General features: G+C 42.6%; 1 protein-coding gene across 4 annotated transcripts in view; it reads left to right on the top strand.

Moving 5' to 3' along the window:
* The window catches only part of TRPM3 (transient receptor potential cation channel subfamily M member 3), an 832457-nt gene extending 814231 nt beyond the window's left edge, over window positions 1–18226 (top strand). For all 4 annotated transcript variants that reach the window (XM_060100866.1, XM_060100865.1, XM_060100863.1 and 1 more), the window contains 4 exons: window positions 4466–4616; window positions 4737–4936; window positions 6907–7039; window positions 16774–18226. In XM_060100866.1, the coding sequence (XP_059956849.1) occupies window positions 4466–4616; window positions 4737–4936; window positions 6907–7039; window positions 16774–18226 (1937 nt within the window). The remainder of the gene's footprint in view (window positions 1–4465; window positions 4617–4736; window positions 4937–6906; window positions 7040–16773) is intronic.
* The last annotated feature ends 2236 nt before the right edge of the window (window positions 18227–20462 follow it).

Below are 20462 nucleotides of genomic sequence, written 5' to 3'. Positions count from 1 at the left end.
TGACTGTCACCAACAAAGAGGGAAGTGACAACATGTCACTTGGTATGAGGGTGGTAGTGACTGTGCATTTACTTCTTGCAAGAGGGTTGGGAGAAAAACCACTCGTGTCAGGTTCCAAAGCAGGGAAGGAGGAGGCGCAATGGCGTCCACCAGCCCACACGTTCCTAAACATCCACCCGTGTGCCATCTTGGGTCTGTGTGCCCTGGAGTATTTCCCTGGGAATATGAACCCCCAGATACTGGTTGGTACTCTAACTTATATAAGTTATAACAGATAACTTATCCTAAAATCTGCTTGTCAGGGCTTTAAGGCACCCAGTTCATCTTCATCAGGGTAGACATCTGTAAGTTTGAGTCATAGCACTTTCTAGTGCAGATAAATGCTCTGAGCAAGGACATGGCTAGGAGCCATTACAAAGCAATGCTTTGCACTAACTGCTGCATATAATGTTCACTGCCTCTTTGCTGATATTACCAAATGAAGGCTGTTTCTTACTGATTCATTTTTATTATCATTATCACAAGGATCATCTAATTCATTTATACTGCACTTGTTGCTGTAGAGTCTAGATGGTAGTCCTCAAGGCTGATCCTGTCTACCAGCCTGCTCAGTGTGACCCAGGCTAGAAGGACTGCAGCAGTTCTGCTGTGCTTCTTCAGAGCCCCCAGCAGAGCTCACATCACCCATTAAATGCAATGTTCTGTTCCCTTTCTGTGCCCCCTACTAAACTGTGAGTTCCTTAGCAACAGGGACTGTCTCTTTAATCCCCAGCATCTCCTGTACCCAGCATATTATAACCACTCAATGAATGTTTGTAGAATAAGTGCTATGCTTAGTGATTGTAAAATAAAGAGGAATAAGACATAGTCCCTCACCTTGAGATGCTTCAAGTCTATTAATTACAAAATAACAATACCAATCATGACACCAACTAATGTTAGTTAAGTGCTGTATGCTAGATACTGAGCTAAGTGCTCTCCATGCATTATCTCATTTAATGATCTTGACAATCTCCCCGCCATATATACTATTACTACCCCATTTTACAGATGAGGAGGCTGACGTTCATGGAGTAAGCTAATGTTGCATCATTTGAAAATGGTGGAATCGGGATTTGAACCCAGGTCTGCCGGATTATAATGCATGTTCCTAACCACTAAAGTAATGCTACTTCTATAAAGGCAGGATGAAAAAAAGGTGGGGGAGGGTGGAATAAATTAATACCCAAAGAATTGGCAGAGAGTTCCCAGAGCCAGTCGTGATGACATCAAATCAAATCAAATCTTGTATAAAGGTAATGAGTTGGTCCAATTTTCCAACTAGTAGGGGAATGAAGCAGAGATCTAGAGACATGTTAATGACACTATCTGAAGACCCATGGAAATGCGCATGGGCCACTTGAAACTAGCGAGCACCTACTATTCTCCCTGGGTTTTTCTCTAGGCTGGAAGAAGGTTTCTTCTCTAGTGGAGGAAATGTCTGCATCTTCACTAAATACAGGGTCAGAAGCTGGATGAGCTCTGCCCTCACAAGTTTATTTTACGTTCTCCCACAATGTAAAGAGAAATCTCAGAATGACATCATTAAATGGAAATCAGGGATCACATCTGTAAAAACTGTGTGCACTTTGTACCCTACCCCAAGCAGTTCTTTCTCCTGCTCTTTGTCGGCTTCCCCATAGAGATCTGAGCAGGAACCAAAGAAAAGGGCAGCACAGGAGTGACAGCCCCAAGGGAGGTCAAGTCAGGAGGAAGGGGGTCGGGTGGCTGGGCAAGCTTCCTGAGTAGAGAAAAGCAAAGTGAGCTATTCCATGAGGCCTGCAGCCAAGTGGGTGTCAGAGACCCAGGCATCTGGTTGAGCATGAGAAGCCTTCTTGCCAGACCAAGGGCAGGATTTCTGGGAAGAACCTAAGGAAGGAGCCAGCAACTGCTTAGAGCTAGAACTGTCCATCATGAGTAGGCCTGCAGAGCTGTGGTGAATGTTAGTGCTCAACAACAACCAAATTGTGTTTAATGATCTTTATTCACTCAACAGTTTTCCTGTGTGGATATGTGTGGATGCGCTGTGTGTATGCACTGAGCCAGGTAATTGGAAACCATGAAGAGACATGTTACCACTGGAAATCTTATGTAGGACACAGAGACCAGTAAATTGGCAGCAGTGATACGGTGTTGAGAAACCCCCCAAAGGGGCAAGCAAAGGGAGTTCTGGGATTATATGGAAGACAAAATTACTAAAGAAAAAATTATTTGTTAAAGAAAAAATTATTCATGACATTTGGTAAAAATGGTAAGGAAGACCTTGTTCAAGGGGGGCTACTGCAGTGGTGTTCTGTAATAGGAGAGAGAGATCGGGCTCGACTCTGAGTGAAGAAATTTTAAAAAAAGGAAATTTATAGCCATGAGCTGGGTGTGGGTCAGTGGATGGAAGATCACTAAGAGGAAACATCAGGAGTAAGGGGGGTTCTGGCTTACCTGACATAATGGATTCTTACTGAAGACAGACCAGTGTGATCAGACTTCAGATGGAGGATGGTGGAGAATGATGAAACTGATTCGACATCGATGGTGATTAGAAATTGAGGATGGGGATTCTGGCCAAACGTACTTAGCAGGATTCTTGCTAAAATTGGACAAATGCAGAGACAAGCATGGAAGTCCACAAGTTGAGGCCACAAAAAAGCTCAGAAGAGCCTGAGTGGAGTTCGGTCAAGCAGAGGATCTTTGTCAATACCTATCCCAGTCCCAGCTGGAAAGGAGCAGAAAGTTAGCTGAAAGCTAAGTGAGCACTGAAGAGTGAATAGGATTCATCCAGGTGAAGCATGGGAGTGGGAGCAAGGTGTCAGGGGGCCTTTGGGAAGCGAAAGAAGCAGCATGGCTCAAAATCAGGAAGTAGGGCTTCCCTGGTGGCGCAGTGGTTGAGAGTCCGCCTGCCGATGCAGGGGACGCAGGTTCGTGCCCCGGTCCGAGAGGATCCCATATGCCGCAGAGCGGCTGGGCCCGTGAGCCATGGCCGCTGAGCCTGCGCGTCTGGAGCCTGTGCTCCGCAACGGGAGAGGCCACAACAGTGAGAGGTCCGTGTACCGCAAAAAAAAAAAAAAAAATTAGGAAGTAAGAGAGGGCATGACAGTTCTAGGAACTGCAAGAAACTTGGTCCAGTTTGTGCTCAGAGGGAGAGGTGGGAAGTAGCAAGAGATGGCACCAGGCTAACTACCCTCAGAGTTTGGACTTCATCCTGGAGCCAATGCGGGCTCTATCATTGGGTTTTCCTTCCAAAGGAGGAAATGATCAGAGCCTCTTACAGGGCTGTCTTGGGTGCATAGTGCCACAACCGCCAACAACAAAAAAGATGCCGGTTCCTTGAGAACATCTGAGTCCATCAACACCTGATCATCTTACAGGCAGGTCCAAAGGAAGCACTTTGGCCATCTTTTTCTGGCCTTAAAAACAGAGTCTTGGTGTCCTGATATTACTAAAACCCTCATAAATTGAGAAGATGTATTTTGGACTTCAGAGCATGTCAAAAATCACATAATGTTTCTAGCCTAACTCTAGTTCAGTAGACTCATGTTAGTGGCACCTGAGAATTACCTGGGAAATTTTGAAAGAAATGTTGATGCCGGGGCCACCCTCAAAGATTCTGGTTCAATTGACTGGGGTGGAGCTGGGCATTGGCAGTTTTTAAAGATCCCCACATGGTCCCCTGTGCAGTCAGATGTTTTATTTTCCTCTATTTGCCCAGTTATTCAGTGCAGTTGGGTTTTGTTCCCTGTGCCCTGGAAGCACATTTTTGGAATGGAAATGCTGCTGGAAAAAAAGCAGGTGGCTACAGGCTCCAGGGTCCTGGCCCATCTCCCCTCGTTGCCCCTCCCCATGAAATGCCATCCATCAGGAGCACTGAGCGACAGTCCCCCTAAATACTTCCCAAGGTGCTGCTGTGTTTCGTTCCTTCCACACTGAGACAGCAAATCCTTAACTCAGAGTCCCTGGGTTGTTTCTTGAAGCAGTTAGCAGCTGCCCCGGTGTTAATTCCGAGTCAGTAGCCCCTCGATGCTGCTGCTCTTACAGCTGTCGGCTTCTGGCCTCCACCGCACATTTTGAAAGTAACTTGATGGACAGTGAGACTCTGCCCCTTCTGCACTCCCTGGGAAAGCCTTCACCAGGCTTCCTGGGGGGACACCAAGTGCCCCAGGGACTCGACAAGCCAGCAGGGGGCTCCACCCACCTCTTTCGTGTCAGATGACAACTTGGGAGACTGGCAGAACCAACTCCCCTCAGCAGAGACAGCCCCTAGAGATATTCATGAAGCTTTCGTTTGTTTTGGCTTTTCTGGAATTCCTTTTTCTGTTTGTTTTGAGATGGCTGTATTTTTCCTTCATCTAAAAACCTCTCCTTCAACTCAGTCTGTGATTTCAATCGCAGAACCACACGATTTCTCACATCTTGCCTGTGCTGCTTCCTCCAGCTCCCTGTGGACAGAATGAGACTCGAGAGGATGGTAAAATAATCCAACTGCCTCCCTGCAAGACAGGAGACTGGATCGTGCCAGCCATCATGGCCTGCTACCTCCTGGTGGCAAACATCCTGCTGGTCAACCTCCTCATCGCTGTCTTTAAGTAAGAGGGTCCTTCTTCAGAGCCCTTGGAATGGAGTAGGGAGACTGAGGCAGGGGCGCGGCATGACGCTCCAGGAAGCAGGGGTTTTCCTCACTTGATTCTCTCTGGTCTCTATTTCAGCAATACATTTTTTGAGGTAAAATCAATATCCAACCAAGTGTGGAAGTTTCAGAGGTATCAGCTCATCATGACTTTCCATGAAAGGCCCGTTCTGCCCCCACCTCTGATCATATTCAGCCACATGACCATGATATTCCAGCACCTGTGTTGCCGATGGAGAAAACACGAGAGTGACCCAGATGAAAGGGACTATGGCCTGAGTAAGCTTTGAGTGACAACCCCCCGCAACTACAGAGCAGAAATCCCCACCACGTGTATAGGTGGTCACCTAGGACCACTGGGCACCTGGGTCTTCCTGCTTCCTGCCCACAGCTCCGAAGACTTGGGAGGGATGGGAGGGTATGCATGATGAGAAATGGTGCTGGAAGGAAGACAGGAGAGGCTGAAAGAGAGCACTCTTAGCCTCACACCTTTCCTAGTGAGATAAAACCACGCTCCAGCAGGGCTGTTTTAGCACCCTCATAGGTTCTAAGCTTCTTACTTTATAGACATCCCACCACAAGATATATCAACCATGTTAGTATGCTCCCAATGCTGCAGTATATATAATTTAAGCATCCTGACATGAGTTGAGTTGTAGGTGACTAAGTTTGATTTTCCATGGTCAATTTTGGATCTATCATGTTTTTAGGTCTTAAACATTTCCCAAGCCTTAAGGGTTGTGCCTATATGGCTTCACGAGGAAACCAGTCCTGCTTTCCATGATTCCAAGGACAAAAAAAAAAGACCCTCCACCAACCACCTTCTAGCCCAGTGTTTCTAGAAGGAGATTAGATTGACATTGGGGTGGAATAATTCTTCATTATATAGGATTGTTCCACATATTGCAGGAGATTTAGCACATCCGGCCTCCACACATTGAATACTAATAGCTCCTGCAGATTCCTAAATATCCCCTGGGTACCACCCACAGTTAAGAACCATTGGGAATCCAGCCCCCATACAAGCAACCTACCGTGGTTTCTCAAAGTGTGTCAAATAGACCACCTACACTAAATCTACTGAACCAGAGCCTCTAGGATTGTGGGCCAAGAATTACCTCCAGGTGATCACTAGTGCAACTGAAGTTTGAAACCAAAGCCACTTAATAATCAACTGCTTCTCTAAGTCTGAAGCTTTTAACAACTTCTCTGACACAGCAATGCCTGACTTCTTTTGAGACATTAAAATTGGAAAGTTGGAGAGGGGTTAAGAATTCCAAAATTCACTATTTCCATTTGAAACACCCATTTAGGCAAGTAGAAAGCTCAGGGGGAGAAAAGGTTCAGATTTCCACTGGGCTCTTTCTACCACTGTATCAGTTTTGAATTTGTTTACCAGCTATAAACAGAAAACCAGACTAACAGTAACACAAATACGTAAGGTTTTACTTTTCTCACACAACAGAAAGTGAAAAAGGTAAATAAATAGCCCAGAGCTCAACAATGACTCACTGAAGTCAAAGACCCCAAGTCCTGTTTTTAGGCTCAGCTATTCCTTGTCACACTGTCTTGTCTCATGGTAGCAAAATAGCTGCTGCACTTCCAGTCATCACGTTCATGTTGAGGGCAGAAGCGTGAAGGTGAAAAAAGGTAGAAAGAAGCAGCCACATACTTATAGTTTATCAGGAAAGCAAAATCTCTTCTCAATACACAACCCTTTCCTGCAGCAGGTTTTTTTTGTTCCTTGAGCCAAACTGGGTCTCATGGTTGTTGCTAGCTTGAAGGGACACTGGAAACATGTGTATTTGGCTTTCCAAGTCTCAGTAGTGGGAAGAGGGAAAAGGGAAATTGGGTTGCAAAGGGCTTTTAGTAAGGTGAATGAACAATGTCTGTCTGCCACACTCCTCAGCCCAGAAGCTGAGTTTTTAAGAAACCTCCATTCTCTGCATAGCTTCCCTTTCCTTTATTTAGCTACATTCTTGTCCTTACAATATATAAAATTCTAACCGGTCTCTGCAGTAAACCAGGTATACTCAGGTGAGCTTCAGAGACCCATAATGAATCTAACACAAGAGAAAGAGGACAGTGACACAAGTTGCCTGACCAGATTTGGATTTAGTTTGAGACTCAGTGAAGAATCTGGGCCCCATTCCCTGACCTTGAGTTAGATTAGGAATGTCATTAGACCCACAGGTCAGGTGCCATCGCTTTTACTTCTCTGCCTCATATCTCTCATTTCTTTTCCACAGAGCTCTTCATAACTGATGATGAGCTCAAGAAAGTACATGATTTTGAAGAGCAGTGCATAGAGGAATATTTCAGAGAAAAGGATGACCGATTCAACTCGTCCAATGATGAGAGGATACGAGTGACTTCAGAAAGGTGTGTTCCCGTGGGCACATGCCTCCTGGGGATGTTTTATACCATGGCATGCCTTATCAATTGATTTTGTTTGCAGGGCCACAAAAAAACAGAGACCCCGTTGTGCTTATTTTTATTGTCCAAGAAATCATCAAGCTTATGAGAGAACAGAATGCTGTCTGAAATGTCTATAGATCAAAGTCCCAGACTTATAGACCCTAGACTTCTCCAGCAGGCAGTAGCAGCCGCCTTCCTGGACACTAGAGATTTTTGAGTCCAGGAAAGGGCAAGAGTTGCTGGCTCAGACCAGAAACTGGAAAGTTCTGATCCAGACATAAACCAAGAGAGACCCAACCCAACTCAAGGCTCTCCATCAAGTTTGTGTTTCATGTAGATCACTGAGCATCTTCTCCAAAGGTGAGGATGGTCCTAGTGCCTGGCTTATATGGGTGCCCAGTACCTTCTGAATAAACGATAGCAAGAGAATTGTGAATTAGATAGAATAATGGTTGAGAGTTTTTTTTGAATTGTTTTTTTTTCTTCTTATAGAACAAGATAAAAGCAAAGAAATAAAGGCAGATTTTTTACTTACTTATTATATAATTTTAGATCTCATTGGCCAAATAGTTTTGTAGACCAGTAGTGCTGTAAGAAAAAAATCTCAGAATGAAGAGAAGAGAATCCTTTAAAGTTAATAAATCTAAGTTTATGTAAATGAACTTACATTTTCTTATTTTCCCCATTTTGCTGTAGACTAATATAAACTTCATTTCAGTCTGGCGCTCAAAACCCAGCATTTAGGAACTACTCTTCTAAAGAACACCCTGAGTGTTACAAAGCATTAGTGTAACTTTAAATTTTAAGCACTTTCAATATAAAGATGGCAGAAGCAAATTATAAATAATGGGAAAAGGATGATATACTGATGACTTCAGGTGATATATGACTCAGACTTCTAAGATTTGAGTCAGTTGCCTCTAGTTTTCATGAAATGACATTTTGTCTGCTTACCCATGTCATACATTTTCTCTAGTGGCTCTGTAGAAATTACACAAATGGCATTTTTCTGTCCCTGGCCCTTTATTTCTTTAAAGAACGCAGTCTAGATAAGTGAGTATATACACATATGCCATTGAGTGATTGTATCCATAGGTACTCAGCCAATATTAATAAAGTTTAAAGCCATGCACAGATTTTATACACATCTGTCATTGCAAAATAGAGCATTTTATGATGATATGGTGTGAAACAGTTTTGCAGCAAACAGAGGAAGGAGCTGCAAATCTAAAGATCTCTCTCATGCTGAGGCCTTGAAAAAGCTATTTACTAATGGACATATAGCCATGTGATTCCCAGAAAATTGTGCCCTATGGACACATTGTCCATTGCTCAGACATATTTCCAAAGCATATGTCCAGGGGCTTTTGAAATGCTTTTTGGATTCAGAAAACCACAGACCTGGGAGGAAAGAAAAGTAGGGGAAGGAGTGTTAAGATGCAAGGAAGTCTTTGTCTTTCTTTCTGGGGAACTAGAATGAGAGGTACAGACACCAGGGCATGTAAACTGTGACCTTGTCACCAATTCCTTTTGGATGGAAGCATAAAGGAACTATAGCACCTCCAACTGAGGCTCTCACCCCACACCTACAAAAGCTTCCAGGAGACTTCTTTCCCAAGGCCCTATTCTTCTGTGGGTGGTTACAGAGCCCCACCCTTCAGAGCATGACCAAGATGAACAATTCCCAGAAATCAGGACAGTGTGCAGGCCCACCCTCCCTGTGTCCCAGGCGTTAGCTGACCTCCTGGAGTAACATTGGCCTAGAGGACCAGGACGAGTTCTCGGCCAAGCCCAGGTGCCAGAGAAGTGAACTTAAACCCGGGCCTCATTCTGCTTCTGTTGCTTTTGTGTTTATTTGAGGTTTTGCTTTTGTTGTTGGTGGTGGTAGTTTTGGTTTGTTTTGCATTTGTAAATGTGCCCCAAAATAACATCTTTAAACTCTAGGATTATACTCAGCACCATAGAAGCACCATGAGGTGCATAAGGGAATCAACCAAGGGAAGAGTGGGTCCATGTTACCAATCTCACACATTCTCTAGGCCGTGTCCTTTCTAAGTGGAGTGGTATGTGAAATCACCTGTTTTACATTAGCTAGCTAGCTCGATGGATAGATAGATGGATAGTGATAAATAGATAAATATGTATAAACACACATTTGAATACATATGTTAAATTTACATAAGTTAACTGTGCACATTCTATATAGTATATAAAATATTTTATAATTTTCTCTTCATATTAGATAACTTCAATACAGAGATTTGAAATCAGAAAAATTAAGAGCTCGTTCTTTACTAAAAACTTGGGGAAAGGGTTTTTTCACATAGTGAGCCCCATGCTTCTCCCCCTGCTAATACCTTTAAAATATAATTTATTTATACATGTTCTATTTGCATGAATCTTTTTAGAAATACAAAGATACTTGCATAATTGTCTATTTAAATGGATCATTATTAAATCATATTTTTGTCACCAAATGGTATGTATAGGGCTCAATACAATATTCAGGAGATCATTAACACCTTGGAGGAACTTTATCCTGAAAAATCCTTGACTTTCCCATTTTTATATAGCAATGACCATGATGTATCTAAAGCAATACAGTTCCAGAATATAATGAGCTAATTGATTGTAACCAGTGCCCTCACTTATTTGAGACAATATCTAGCTGGTGATAATTATATTAAAAGAACCAAATTTCTAAGCTATTAAGCAACATTGGTGACTGGCTTCTTTTCTGAGGATTTTTTGACTTGGCTGAAGATAACCAGTCCTTGGAGTTTGTTCCATCAAATTCTGTGCTCATCATCCTTTAACTAGTTCAGTTCTGTTTCAGTAAATGCATACTGGACCTTTACTGTATACCAGACAATAAGGCAGGGCCCTGTCCTCAAAAAACACAGTCTCATTGAGTTCCAGTTTACACCCAAGGCAGGAACAGCCAGAAACATCTAACTCAGTGTTGTCAAACTTTAGAAGGTCTGAAAATCATCTGGAAGGCTTGTTACTACACAGGTTGCTGAGCATCTGTCCCCACTCCGGGTTTCTGATTCATTGTGTCTAAGGTGGGGCCTGAGAATTTGCATTTCTAACAAGTTCCCAGGTGATGCTGATGCTGGTTCTGGACCACACTTTGGGGACCACTAATAGAATACGATGGACAAGATAAAAGTTAAAGTAGGAGAGGACGGTGCAAAATTATTCACTGTGGAACATACAAAATTCGGCACCTTACATTCAGAATAAGTTCGGGAGGTCAGTGAATACAGATTACTTGTACCCAAAGCAGTGTTTCTCCCACACACCTGACCAACAGCACTTTGGCAAGCAGGTACTGAGCAGGGCCTGGGTTAGGGGTGGGGATATAAGGACCTTGGTTTGAAAGAATGCATAGTCGTTACACTCAGCCTCTATTTGAGCACCTCCTAGAAAGAGGAGAAATTGCCTTAGATACCAGCCTTATGAATAAATACAGAAAAAAATTAAATTCATTTCTCTCTGAGAAAGTATTTTACATAGGTGAAGATCACTATCATCTCCCCACTTTGCTTTGTCTTTTCTAAACTAAATACCCCAAGGTCTTTTCACCACTTACCATGCATACAGCAGGTCTCCCACTACCCTGCTCACTTTCTCAGTATGCACTTTAAATTGTCAACGTCACCCTTTAAATGTGGTCTCTAAATGGAACTTAATTCTGTGTTTTAGTTAGAGCCTAGATTCAATTCCTTTATTCATTCATTTACTGTTTTTATCATCTACTATATGCTAGGCTAATAATCATAGAGTACAATAGAACAAGCAGTTCTTTTCATGTTGCAAGAGAAAGAGCACAGTATAATGGAAAGATTTTAATACTAATTCTGCAGTAACTAGCTGTGTGACCTTGAACAAGTTACTTAACTCCTCTGAACCTATGTCCCCATCTGTAAAATGAAGTATTAATACCTAACTGTAGAATCTTAAAAGTTATTGAGATAACATGTATGAGATATTATGCTTTCAGTAACTGGTAGTTATTGTTTGATCTATACGTTTTATTTGCTATGAGATTGCATTACAATCATAGCAGCCAAGTCATGTCTTTGGTTCAGAGTGCGACTACAATTAATTAAAACCAGGGCTTTTTCACGTGAGCTAATTCAAATATCCTCAAACCTCTTCTTGTGAAGTGTTTGTTTTTAACCTAAAATCAAGACTTAACATTCATCGCTGTGAAATTTTTCTTTAATTTGCTCCCCCTTTGGCTCATTATTCTAGCATTTTAAGGACAACTTTGGATCCTGATTTTATCATCAGTCTATTAATTTTTCATCCTATTCTTTTTATATAATTGTTTGCTTGATAAGCATACCTGCTATGCCTTCAACATAATCCACCAAAATGTCACCAGCACAGATCAGGTGAACCAAGACAGAACTAAGATATTGCATGACTCCAAAAAATACCTCTCATGATGACATCGGCCCATTGGTTAATCAGCCAGCCGGGTATCCACATTTCTCTAGTCACTCCAGTGTGTCAACCTCCCTGCTAAAATCACACTGTACTTCATCAAAAGTATTGTACATCTGTGTCTCTCTATTAGTCTAGACTATCAAAAGAGAGGCAAGATTAACATTGAGCCCATGTAGTCTGTGTTAACTAATCCTATCTCTTTAAAGTACTCAAAAGATACCATCTGCTTAATTACCTACGACTAAGCATTCTGTAATGCTGCCTAGAATTGATGTCAAACTCCCATAATTCCTAGAATCCAGGAACGTTGAATGTCAGGAAAAAAAATTTCCTATCTGCAGTCTCCTGGAATTTCTTTTCTTTTCTTTTTTTAATTAATTTATTTATTTTGGCTACGTTGGGTCTTCGTTGCTGCACGCGGGCTTTCTCTAGTTGCTGTGAGCAGGGGGCTACTCTTCGTTGCAGTTCGCAGGCTTCTCATTGCAGTGGCTTCTCTTGTTATGGAGCATGGGCTCTAGGCGCACAGACTTTAGTAGTTGTGGCACGCAGTCTCAGTAGTTGTGGCTTGTGGGCTCTAGAGCACAGGCTCAGTAGTTGTGGCCCACAGGCTTAGTTGCTCCACAGCATGTGGGATCTTCCCAGACCAGGGCTCGAACCCGTGTCCGCTGAATTGGCAGGTGGATTCTTAACCACTGTGCCACCAGGGAAGTCCCTGGCATTTCTTTTTACTTCCCTTTGGTTTTTAAGGGTCACGTACATTTTCTGTTGATCAGAGATGGAAGTTCTTTTCTGGTTCCTTTAACTCACTTAAAGCAGAATTTGAAAACTGGTTGCTCGTGGGCAGCATCTGCCCACAGAGGACTGTTGTGTTGAGCTTGCAATGATTGTTACAATTCACTCCGAATGCCTTTGGACTGGGTGTGCTCTCTGCTGACACAGAATCCTTGCCTCTGTTCTCTTATGCCTTGCCTGCTTCACCTACTTACTTGATCTACCCTTCTATAGGCATTTGATTCTCAGACCCCTAACTTAAAGCTTCCAGTTTATCCTCACCATCACCCCACCCGTAGGGCCCCACCTGTCAGAAGTTTCAGTTTGAACTTTCTCCTTGACAGTAACAATTTAAACAAACTGAGATATACATTATTCCTTGTTGTCATCTTTTAATCTAACATTATCTTTCCCAAACCAATGGGCTCTATATCTATACCCTTTTTTCACTTCACCTAGATCTAAAAAGTATTAGACAATGACTATTAATAGTATATACAACTTATAATTTTTCATAACAAAGAGAGAAGAACAACTTAGGATATATGAAATTTATAAATAATCCAAAAATAATGTAAGCCAAAAAAAATGAGCTTCACCCACTTGTCACCATGACTTTTTCTAAAACTGATCTTTGATATCTCCATTGATAGAACCAAGTTTAAACTTTTCTCCCTTTTTTTGGTCCCAGAGTTAGTGAGAAGGATAATTGGCCCAAAGGGAAGGGTAGGTGACCCTAAAGGACTTAAATAATTCACAAATTAGGTATCAGTCTGTGGATAAGCAAGAGTTAGCTTTAGCTGCTCTGCATCGTTGCCTTTGATCTGAAAACCTGTGTCAGTATACCCTTTTCCCCCCTGCAAGAGTCCCCACAGTTGGATTCATGTGTTCTGGGATTTTTTTGCTCTTCATCCTACACCCATTCTACTGCTAGCACTCCAAGGAATATTTGAAATTTAGAGCAGGCATGGTCTGCCAGTTCTCTTTTTCCTTTTACCATATTTCCTTTAACTACATTTTGAGGTTATCAGAAAAGAAGATGAATTTCTGGAAGGGAATACAATAATCCTTAAGAAATTACATATTGAAGTTGAAATTTTCTGTGCCACCAGAATCTTCTTTTGAATGCCCTTTTCCTTATCACATTGGCTGTTAGAGGCTGGTTGTTTTACTACCTGGTTTTTGTGTGTTTGTTTGTTTCACCAGCCTATTGAGTCCTCTCTAATGGGCTCCTGGCTGTCACTTTCTTGGCCTCCCGGGAACAGGAGCCACCTCACAGCTTTCCAGGGTTCTGTTGGGTCCCTATTGTGATTGCCTTGTGAGTTATTCTGAAATAAGCCATGTAAGGTCTGGAGATTTGAAAGAGGGAACGAAAAATAAAGTGTTACTTCATACAACATCTTCCTTTCCACAGTTCCTTTTCCTTTTCTTACTTAGTCACTTCCCATATCTATCTCCTTAAGGATTCTTATTGATCCTTAAGTTCTTATAATTCTTATCTCCATTTTATCTCCTGATTTATTTGACCGGAGTCAGCTCCTAGAAACTACAATCATGACTCGAAACTCTTGGTTTGTTCCTCAGACCTATTTTTATCTGTGATGCGTGCCCATTTGCAAATAACTTTTCAAGGATTCTTTTTTAAAGATTAAGAGAAGTACTCTATTTATGGAACAAGCATATGTAAACTTGACTCTAGGAACATTTATTCTTTTATAACTCCTACATTAAACCCCTATCAGTTATATCCGTGCTCTAATTGATGATATAATTAGGTGGTTAAACACATCTAGAATTCTGAAAGGAAATGGATCAAACAGTCCTTTTTTTTTTCTTTTTTAAATTCAAATCTTACATTCCAAAGCACCTCAGAGCCCACAGGAGAATTAAGATTTGGTGAAGAATAGCTCCTTGGCCCTGTTCTAGCATGCTTTCTCCCCTACTTCCATCCCCTGGAGCCATGCTTCTTTATCTTTGCTCTTGAGGCTCCACTGGGCACCTCCTTGCTTTCCTGGACGACCCTCTTCTTCCTTGTACCCCCTCTCTCTTCCTCCCATCCCCTTGGGCTCCTTAGTTTCTGGGTTCCGTTTATTCCCCACAACCAAGTCCTTAGTCTTCAATTGCCTCTTGGTGCCTTAGCTTGGCCTCTCACCTGCTAGTTTTCTCTGCAGTATTGGATCCTGGGGCTAAAGCGAGGTGGGATGCAGGGAGGGGAGGGTCCCCACAGTGCAGGGAGATAGCTCACCATGCTCAAATCAATGATCGCATGCAGTTATGCTCAGAGAGCATCTTTATCTCTTTCCATGCCGACCTTGTATCCACCAGACTCCAGGAAAGGGCAGGAGAGAGAGGAAGAAAACTATCCTGCCTTTTGTTACTCTGCCAACACTAAAAAGCTAGGTAGACCCAGTACCTAGAGTATCCCAAACAAAACTCCTCATTCTATAGAAATGTACCATCTGTCCTTCTGACTTTAATGAAGGAAGTATTTTTGTCCACTTACGCAAAGCTTATTGAATTACAAAAAAAAAAATGAAATTGTAATACTTGAAAACTCCATAGGCTAGATGGTGAAGAAGTGAATTGTAAGTCTGTAAGACACACAAACTTATTATTGTAAGTAATTTGTTTCTCAGGCTATGTTTATACCACAAAACAAAGTGAAACAGAGGAAAGTTGAATTTTCCTTCTGAATCATCTGTGTTAGCTGGATGAATAGCATTGTGTTTGCCAGACACAGAATTGCTCGATTTATAAGTCTTCTGGAAGTACACCTGGGCACGATGGCAGAGTGTGCCTGGACCCTGGGAGGCTCTGGATTGGCTATGGAGCAGCAGGAAGGAGAAAAAGAAAAAAATGTTCCCAAAGCAGGGCTCTTGAGAGCGGTCCAGAACCTTGGACCAGTGAAGGGAAGCTGAGAGGTAAAAGAGCAGAGTAGGTAGAGTGAGTTGGGAGGTTGTTGCTAAGAGAGGCAGAAATGGGCCCCAAGGCCGCAGCAGCAGAGGAGGAGGAGGAGGCTTTTAAAAGGCCTCAGGTCCCTCAGCAAGGGGGGCCACATGCCTCACATTTCATTCTGGCACTGAAATGTATAGTCTTCTCTGATAGAGGCACTGCTACTGTCAACCCACCATCCACTACACCAGCTGAAGGGACCCAGCTCTGATGCCCACCGCTCTTCGTAAAGCATGCAACCATGTTCCTTTTAAGGGTCAGCAGTCAAGTGATTAGCTGTGCATATCGGAAGTATTGGGAAAGTATCTCTATCCTCCCCAAAAAAGTTGTGAATGAATCTTATTTAGATTCTCCAAAAGATTTGCCTTTGGGCATCTAAAAGTGAAAGTTTGAGCTCAAACCAAAACTTAGCTTTGGTTTGTCCTTTCCAAGTTAACTTGAGCAGGTGAAAATATGGCACAATTTTATTTTAAATGTGTGGTCTCTGTCTTTATAAATAAGTGACCAGGCAACCTATTAGACAGTTGAAATCAAGTTCATCACAGTGATTGACTCAGTGAACCTTTATTGACACCTGGCCCGTATTGGGCTGGCAACACGGAAATGGGAACAGGAATATGAGACAGATCACACGCCTAAGAATTTCCAGTGGGGAGGGTCAAGACCTGGAGAAATAACTGCAATATAAAGCATCTGTGATCAGCTACCCAGAGAGATGGAGAGAGAGGAGTAGGACTATTTATTTATTGATAGCCACTCCAGAGTAAGTTGCCATAAATTACTCTATATAATCTTGGCTGAATTTCTTGATGTTTGATTTTCCTTTACTAATGAAAGGATTCGGTTAAATTAGATCAGCTCCAGGTGACCCAGTAACAGTACTATTATCAGTTCCTTTGGAGGCACTACATTCTAAAAGGATTGTTTTGAATAACAACAACAGCAAAAGATTATTATATAAACGCAAAATAAACATAATCCCAGTCCATAGAATACAAATTTAAATGTACACTGCAGTAAGAATAGCTACATTCTGCAATTCTACTGCAAAATTCTGGGTAAAGTTATCCAAATGTAATATTCTCATTTTGTTGGTGACTGATAAGCCAACACCCTAATACTTATTTAGGTCATTGAACCCTGCCCCAAGCCACAGCGAAGCCAGGAGGGTGGGAAAAGGTGGAACTTTGGCCCAGTTTACTTCAAGAAGAACTACTCAATTTTGGTGTTCATTTATTGGGATTGAGCATTAATTTCCACTGAGGGAAAAGGGGATTAGTAGCTAAAAACCGCTGGATTCAATAATCTCTAAAGCCTCTTCCAGCTCCAGAAGATGGAGATTCTGTGATTCTCAGTGACAGGGTCACTGCCATCCTCTCCTCCCCACCCCCCTTAGTTTCCCTCCAGTGGGACAGCGAGGGCACAGAGTCCGGGCGCAACTCTGATCCCCTCTGTGCTCTCCAGCCTCCCACAGAGAAACCAGCCCCAAGTGACTCTGGTTCTCTTTTCCCTCCCAGGGTGGAGAACATGTCCATGCGGCTGGAGGAAGTCAACGAGAGGCAACACTGCACGAGGGCCTTGCTCCAGACCATGGACATCCGGCTGGTGCAGCTCGAGGACCTCATCGGGCGCATGGCTACAGCCCTGGAGCGCCTGACGGGTCTGGAGCGGGCCGAGTCCAACAAAATCCGCTCGCGGACCTCCTCAGACTGCACAGACGCAGCCTACATTGTCCGCCAGAGCAGCTTCAACAGCCAGGAGGGGAACACCTTCAAGCTCCAAGAGAGTATAGATCCTGCAGGTGAGGAGACCTTGTCCCCAACTTCTCCAACCCTAATGCCCCGTATGCGAAGCCATTCTTTCTATTCAGTCAGTGTGAAAGACAAAGGTGGGATAGAAAAGTTGGAGAGTCTTTTTAAAGAAAGGTCCCTGAGCCTGCACCGGGCTACTAGTTCCCACTCTGTAGCAAAAGAATCCAAAGCGCCTGCAGCCCCTGCAAACACCCTGGCCGTTGTTCCTGATTCCAGGAGACCTTCTTCATGTATAGACATCTACGTCTCTGCCATGGATGAGCTGCACTGTGATATAGACCCTCTGGACAATTCCATGAACATCCTTGGGCTGGGAGAGCCCAGCTTTGTGGCTCCAGTACCTTCCACAGCTCCTTCAAGCCGTGCCTGTGCAACTCTTGCACCCACAGACAGACCTCCAAGCCGGAATATTGATTTCGAGGACATCACCTCCATGGACACTAAATCTTTGTCTTCAGACTGTACCCACCACCCGGAATGCCACAACCTGTGGGACACTGACCCTCCAATGTACCACACCATCGAGCGTTCCAAAAGTAGCCGCTACCTAGCCACCACCCCCTTCCTTCTAGAAGAGGCCCCCATCGTGAAATCTCACAGTTTTATGATTTCTCCCTTGCGGAGCTATTATGCCAACATTGGGGTGCCTGTGAAAACAGCAGAATACACGAGTATTACAGACTGTATTGACACAAGGTGTGTCAACGCCCCTCAAGTGGTTGCTGACAGAGCCACCTTCCCGGGAGGTCTTGGAGGAAAAGCGGAGGACTCATCATGCTGCCATCCCGAACGAGAAGCAGAACTGAGTCACCCCAGCTCTGACAGTGAGGAGAATGAGGCCAAGGGCCGAAGAGCCGCCAGTGCAATGCGCCCCCAGGAGGGTGATAATTCAGGCAGAACCCTGTCCAACAACGTCACAGTTCCCAAGCTAGAGCGCGCCAGCAGCTACTCGGTAGAGGAGCCACGTCTGCCACATGCACACGCCAGGAAGAGCTTCTCCATCAGCGACAAGCTCGACAGGCAGCGGAGTGCAGCAAGCCTGAGAGATTCCTTCCAGAGGAGTAAGTCCTCCAGGCCAGAGGGCCGAGGGGACAGTCTGTCCATGAGGAGCCTCTCCAGAACATCCGCTTTCCACAGCTTTGAAAGCAAACACAACTAAACCTTCCAATAAGCTTTGCAGGAGGCTCAAGAATCCAGCCCTAAATTTCTCCCCAAACTTCACCTGTTCCCCTTCCTTGAAACTTACCTGCTTATTCTTAGCTGAGCAAAACAAATATTGCCTTGGGAGGTGTTAACTCAAAGGTGACTTCTGGGCCAGAGATCAAGAAAGCATTTGTTCTGGCCCAGTGCCAAACATGGGATTTAAGTCATGTTCACACTTGATGGGTAGGGAGGGGAAAGAGGGAGAAGAAGGGTTGAGATGAATGTGTATCACTAGGCACTTCAGAAAGCCATGAGTTCTGGGAATGAACGGGGCTTCAAGCACTGTCCGTGCCAGGAGTCATCTTTCCATTTCTGACCGTTATCAAGAGTTTTAGGATGCAGGGCTAAATTGCAAAAATAAAATAAAATAGAATAGCCAGCATACAAATGAGATATTCTAAACTTTCAATTCTGTTTTCTTTTCACATTGGCTCCATCACTAGTGACTGATGAAGAGCATCCTTTTTATTCAGTATAAGCCGGCAGCAAGCAGTTCTACCTAACGTCCCACATCCTTCTCATGCCACCACTTCTGTAATTGATCATTATAAAGAAAAAACAAGGTAACAGTCATAGTTCACCTGTCTCTTATTTATTCGTTTCGTATATATTCGCTGTGCCACAACTTTTATCTTTTTTGAAGAAAATAAAGGGAAAAGAAATGCCTTTTTGTATTGCAATCAAAATGAAAGAATTGATGTTAAAAACAGATGTCAAGTGGTTTATTATAAACAGTGGGCATTCAAGTATAGTCAAGCAAGCTCAGGATGAATGTAATTAAATAATTTTATATTTTTTAATTTATTTTGTATCTCACCTGTCATCAGTGAAGCCACTCACTGAATATGTAATAGTGAACTTAAAAAAATAATAGACAGAACTCACCTAAAACTGCCATATGGGATATTGGTATCTTCTCACCATCCATGTCATGTGTGATGCTGCTGTGTGACCTTCATCATTTGTATGAGTCTACCATGTCTTCTGAAAGTCTCCAGGATGTAACTGCCAATTTTCCACACCACTCATCACACGAGCATTTTGTATATGAATATCTGGTTACATGTGGATATTTTCATACCTAGAGTTTTACCATTTAATCTGAGCTCAGCATAAATTTAATTGGAGTTTTTCAAGGGCTGGTATCTTTTTTATGGGATGTTCCAAAGCACTTTTTAAGGAAGTTTCAAAACCATAAATAACCTTAGAATTGACTGGGAGTTTGGTATCAACCCAAGCCATCAGTTGCAGGCATACCATGAATATTTTTCTTATACACAGAGTTACAAAAAAGATACAGTAGACTAAAATAGAAAACAAATAAACATGTAAAGAGTTCTGTAGTATATGCTGCTTATATACATATATATGCATTTACCCAGGGAGACATGTTAATATATAGTATATAAACAGACATATAGAGCTTTCTTAAAAGGCTTGGACTTTTCTACCACCTTGAGATATAACCAGGATTTTTTAATATCCAAGGAGTTCCATTGAAAGAGTTCATTATGTTAAATTTTGACAGATGTTGAAATTATGAATTTTTAAAATCCCTATGACTTCAGGTTTTCCTTGTACCAAACTAGAACATGACTCACTACCTTCCCTCTGCCCCTTTTTGTGCAGAAGCACTTGCTGTCATGACGTCTCATTTAGTCTGGTTTCTCCTACACAAAACGATTATGCCAAGTACAATCAGAATAGACATGCCAGTCTAAGCCAGATAGTATTACGGACTCGAGAATATAGGCATACATTTCTAGATCCGAATCTGGATTTAAAGTGGGATAAAGAAACCTTGACCCTCAAATCTTCGGATTCCTATTTAGATCACTGATTTCAAAGCGAATAAAGATCTTTAAGGAAAAAGACTTAATGTCTCTGACCCCAAATACTACCTGGCTCTTTTGTTTCTCTGTAGTTATGAACTCCAGATTGTCTCATTATGTGAAATCAAGTAAGTACATGGACAAAATCTCTAGCCTTTAAATATTTAAACAAAACCCAAAACCTTCTGAACAAGCTTTTCAGTTGTAGAGATAATGATGATAATGATGTGATAATGATGTAAAGAATTCCTTCTTCACTCCTTGGATTTAAGTGAATAAGAAATAAGTCACCAGAGTCCCTCATATATAATTGCTCTAGAAACACTTAAATTTTTATTGAACTCCATATTGGCTATTTCC

The sequence above is a fragment of the Mesoplodon densirostris genome, chromosome 6, assembly GCF_025265405.1.
Source record: "Mesoplodon densirostris isolate mMesDen1 chromosome 6, mMesDen1 primary haplotype, whole genome shotgun sequence".
Lineage (NCBI taxonomy): Eukaryota > Metazoa > Chordata > Mammalia > Artiodactyla > Ziphiidae > Mesoplodon > Mesoplodon densirostris.
The sequence above is the reverse complement of the archived record's forward strand: the minus strand, read 5'-3'. Positions and strand labels throughout refer to the sequence as shown.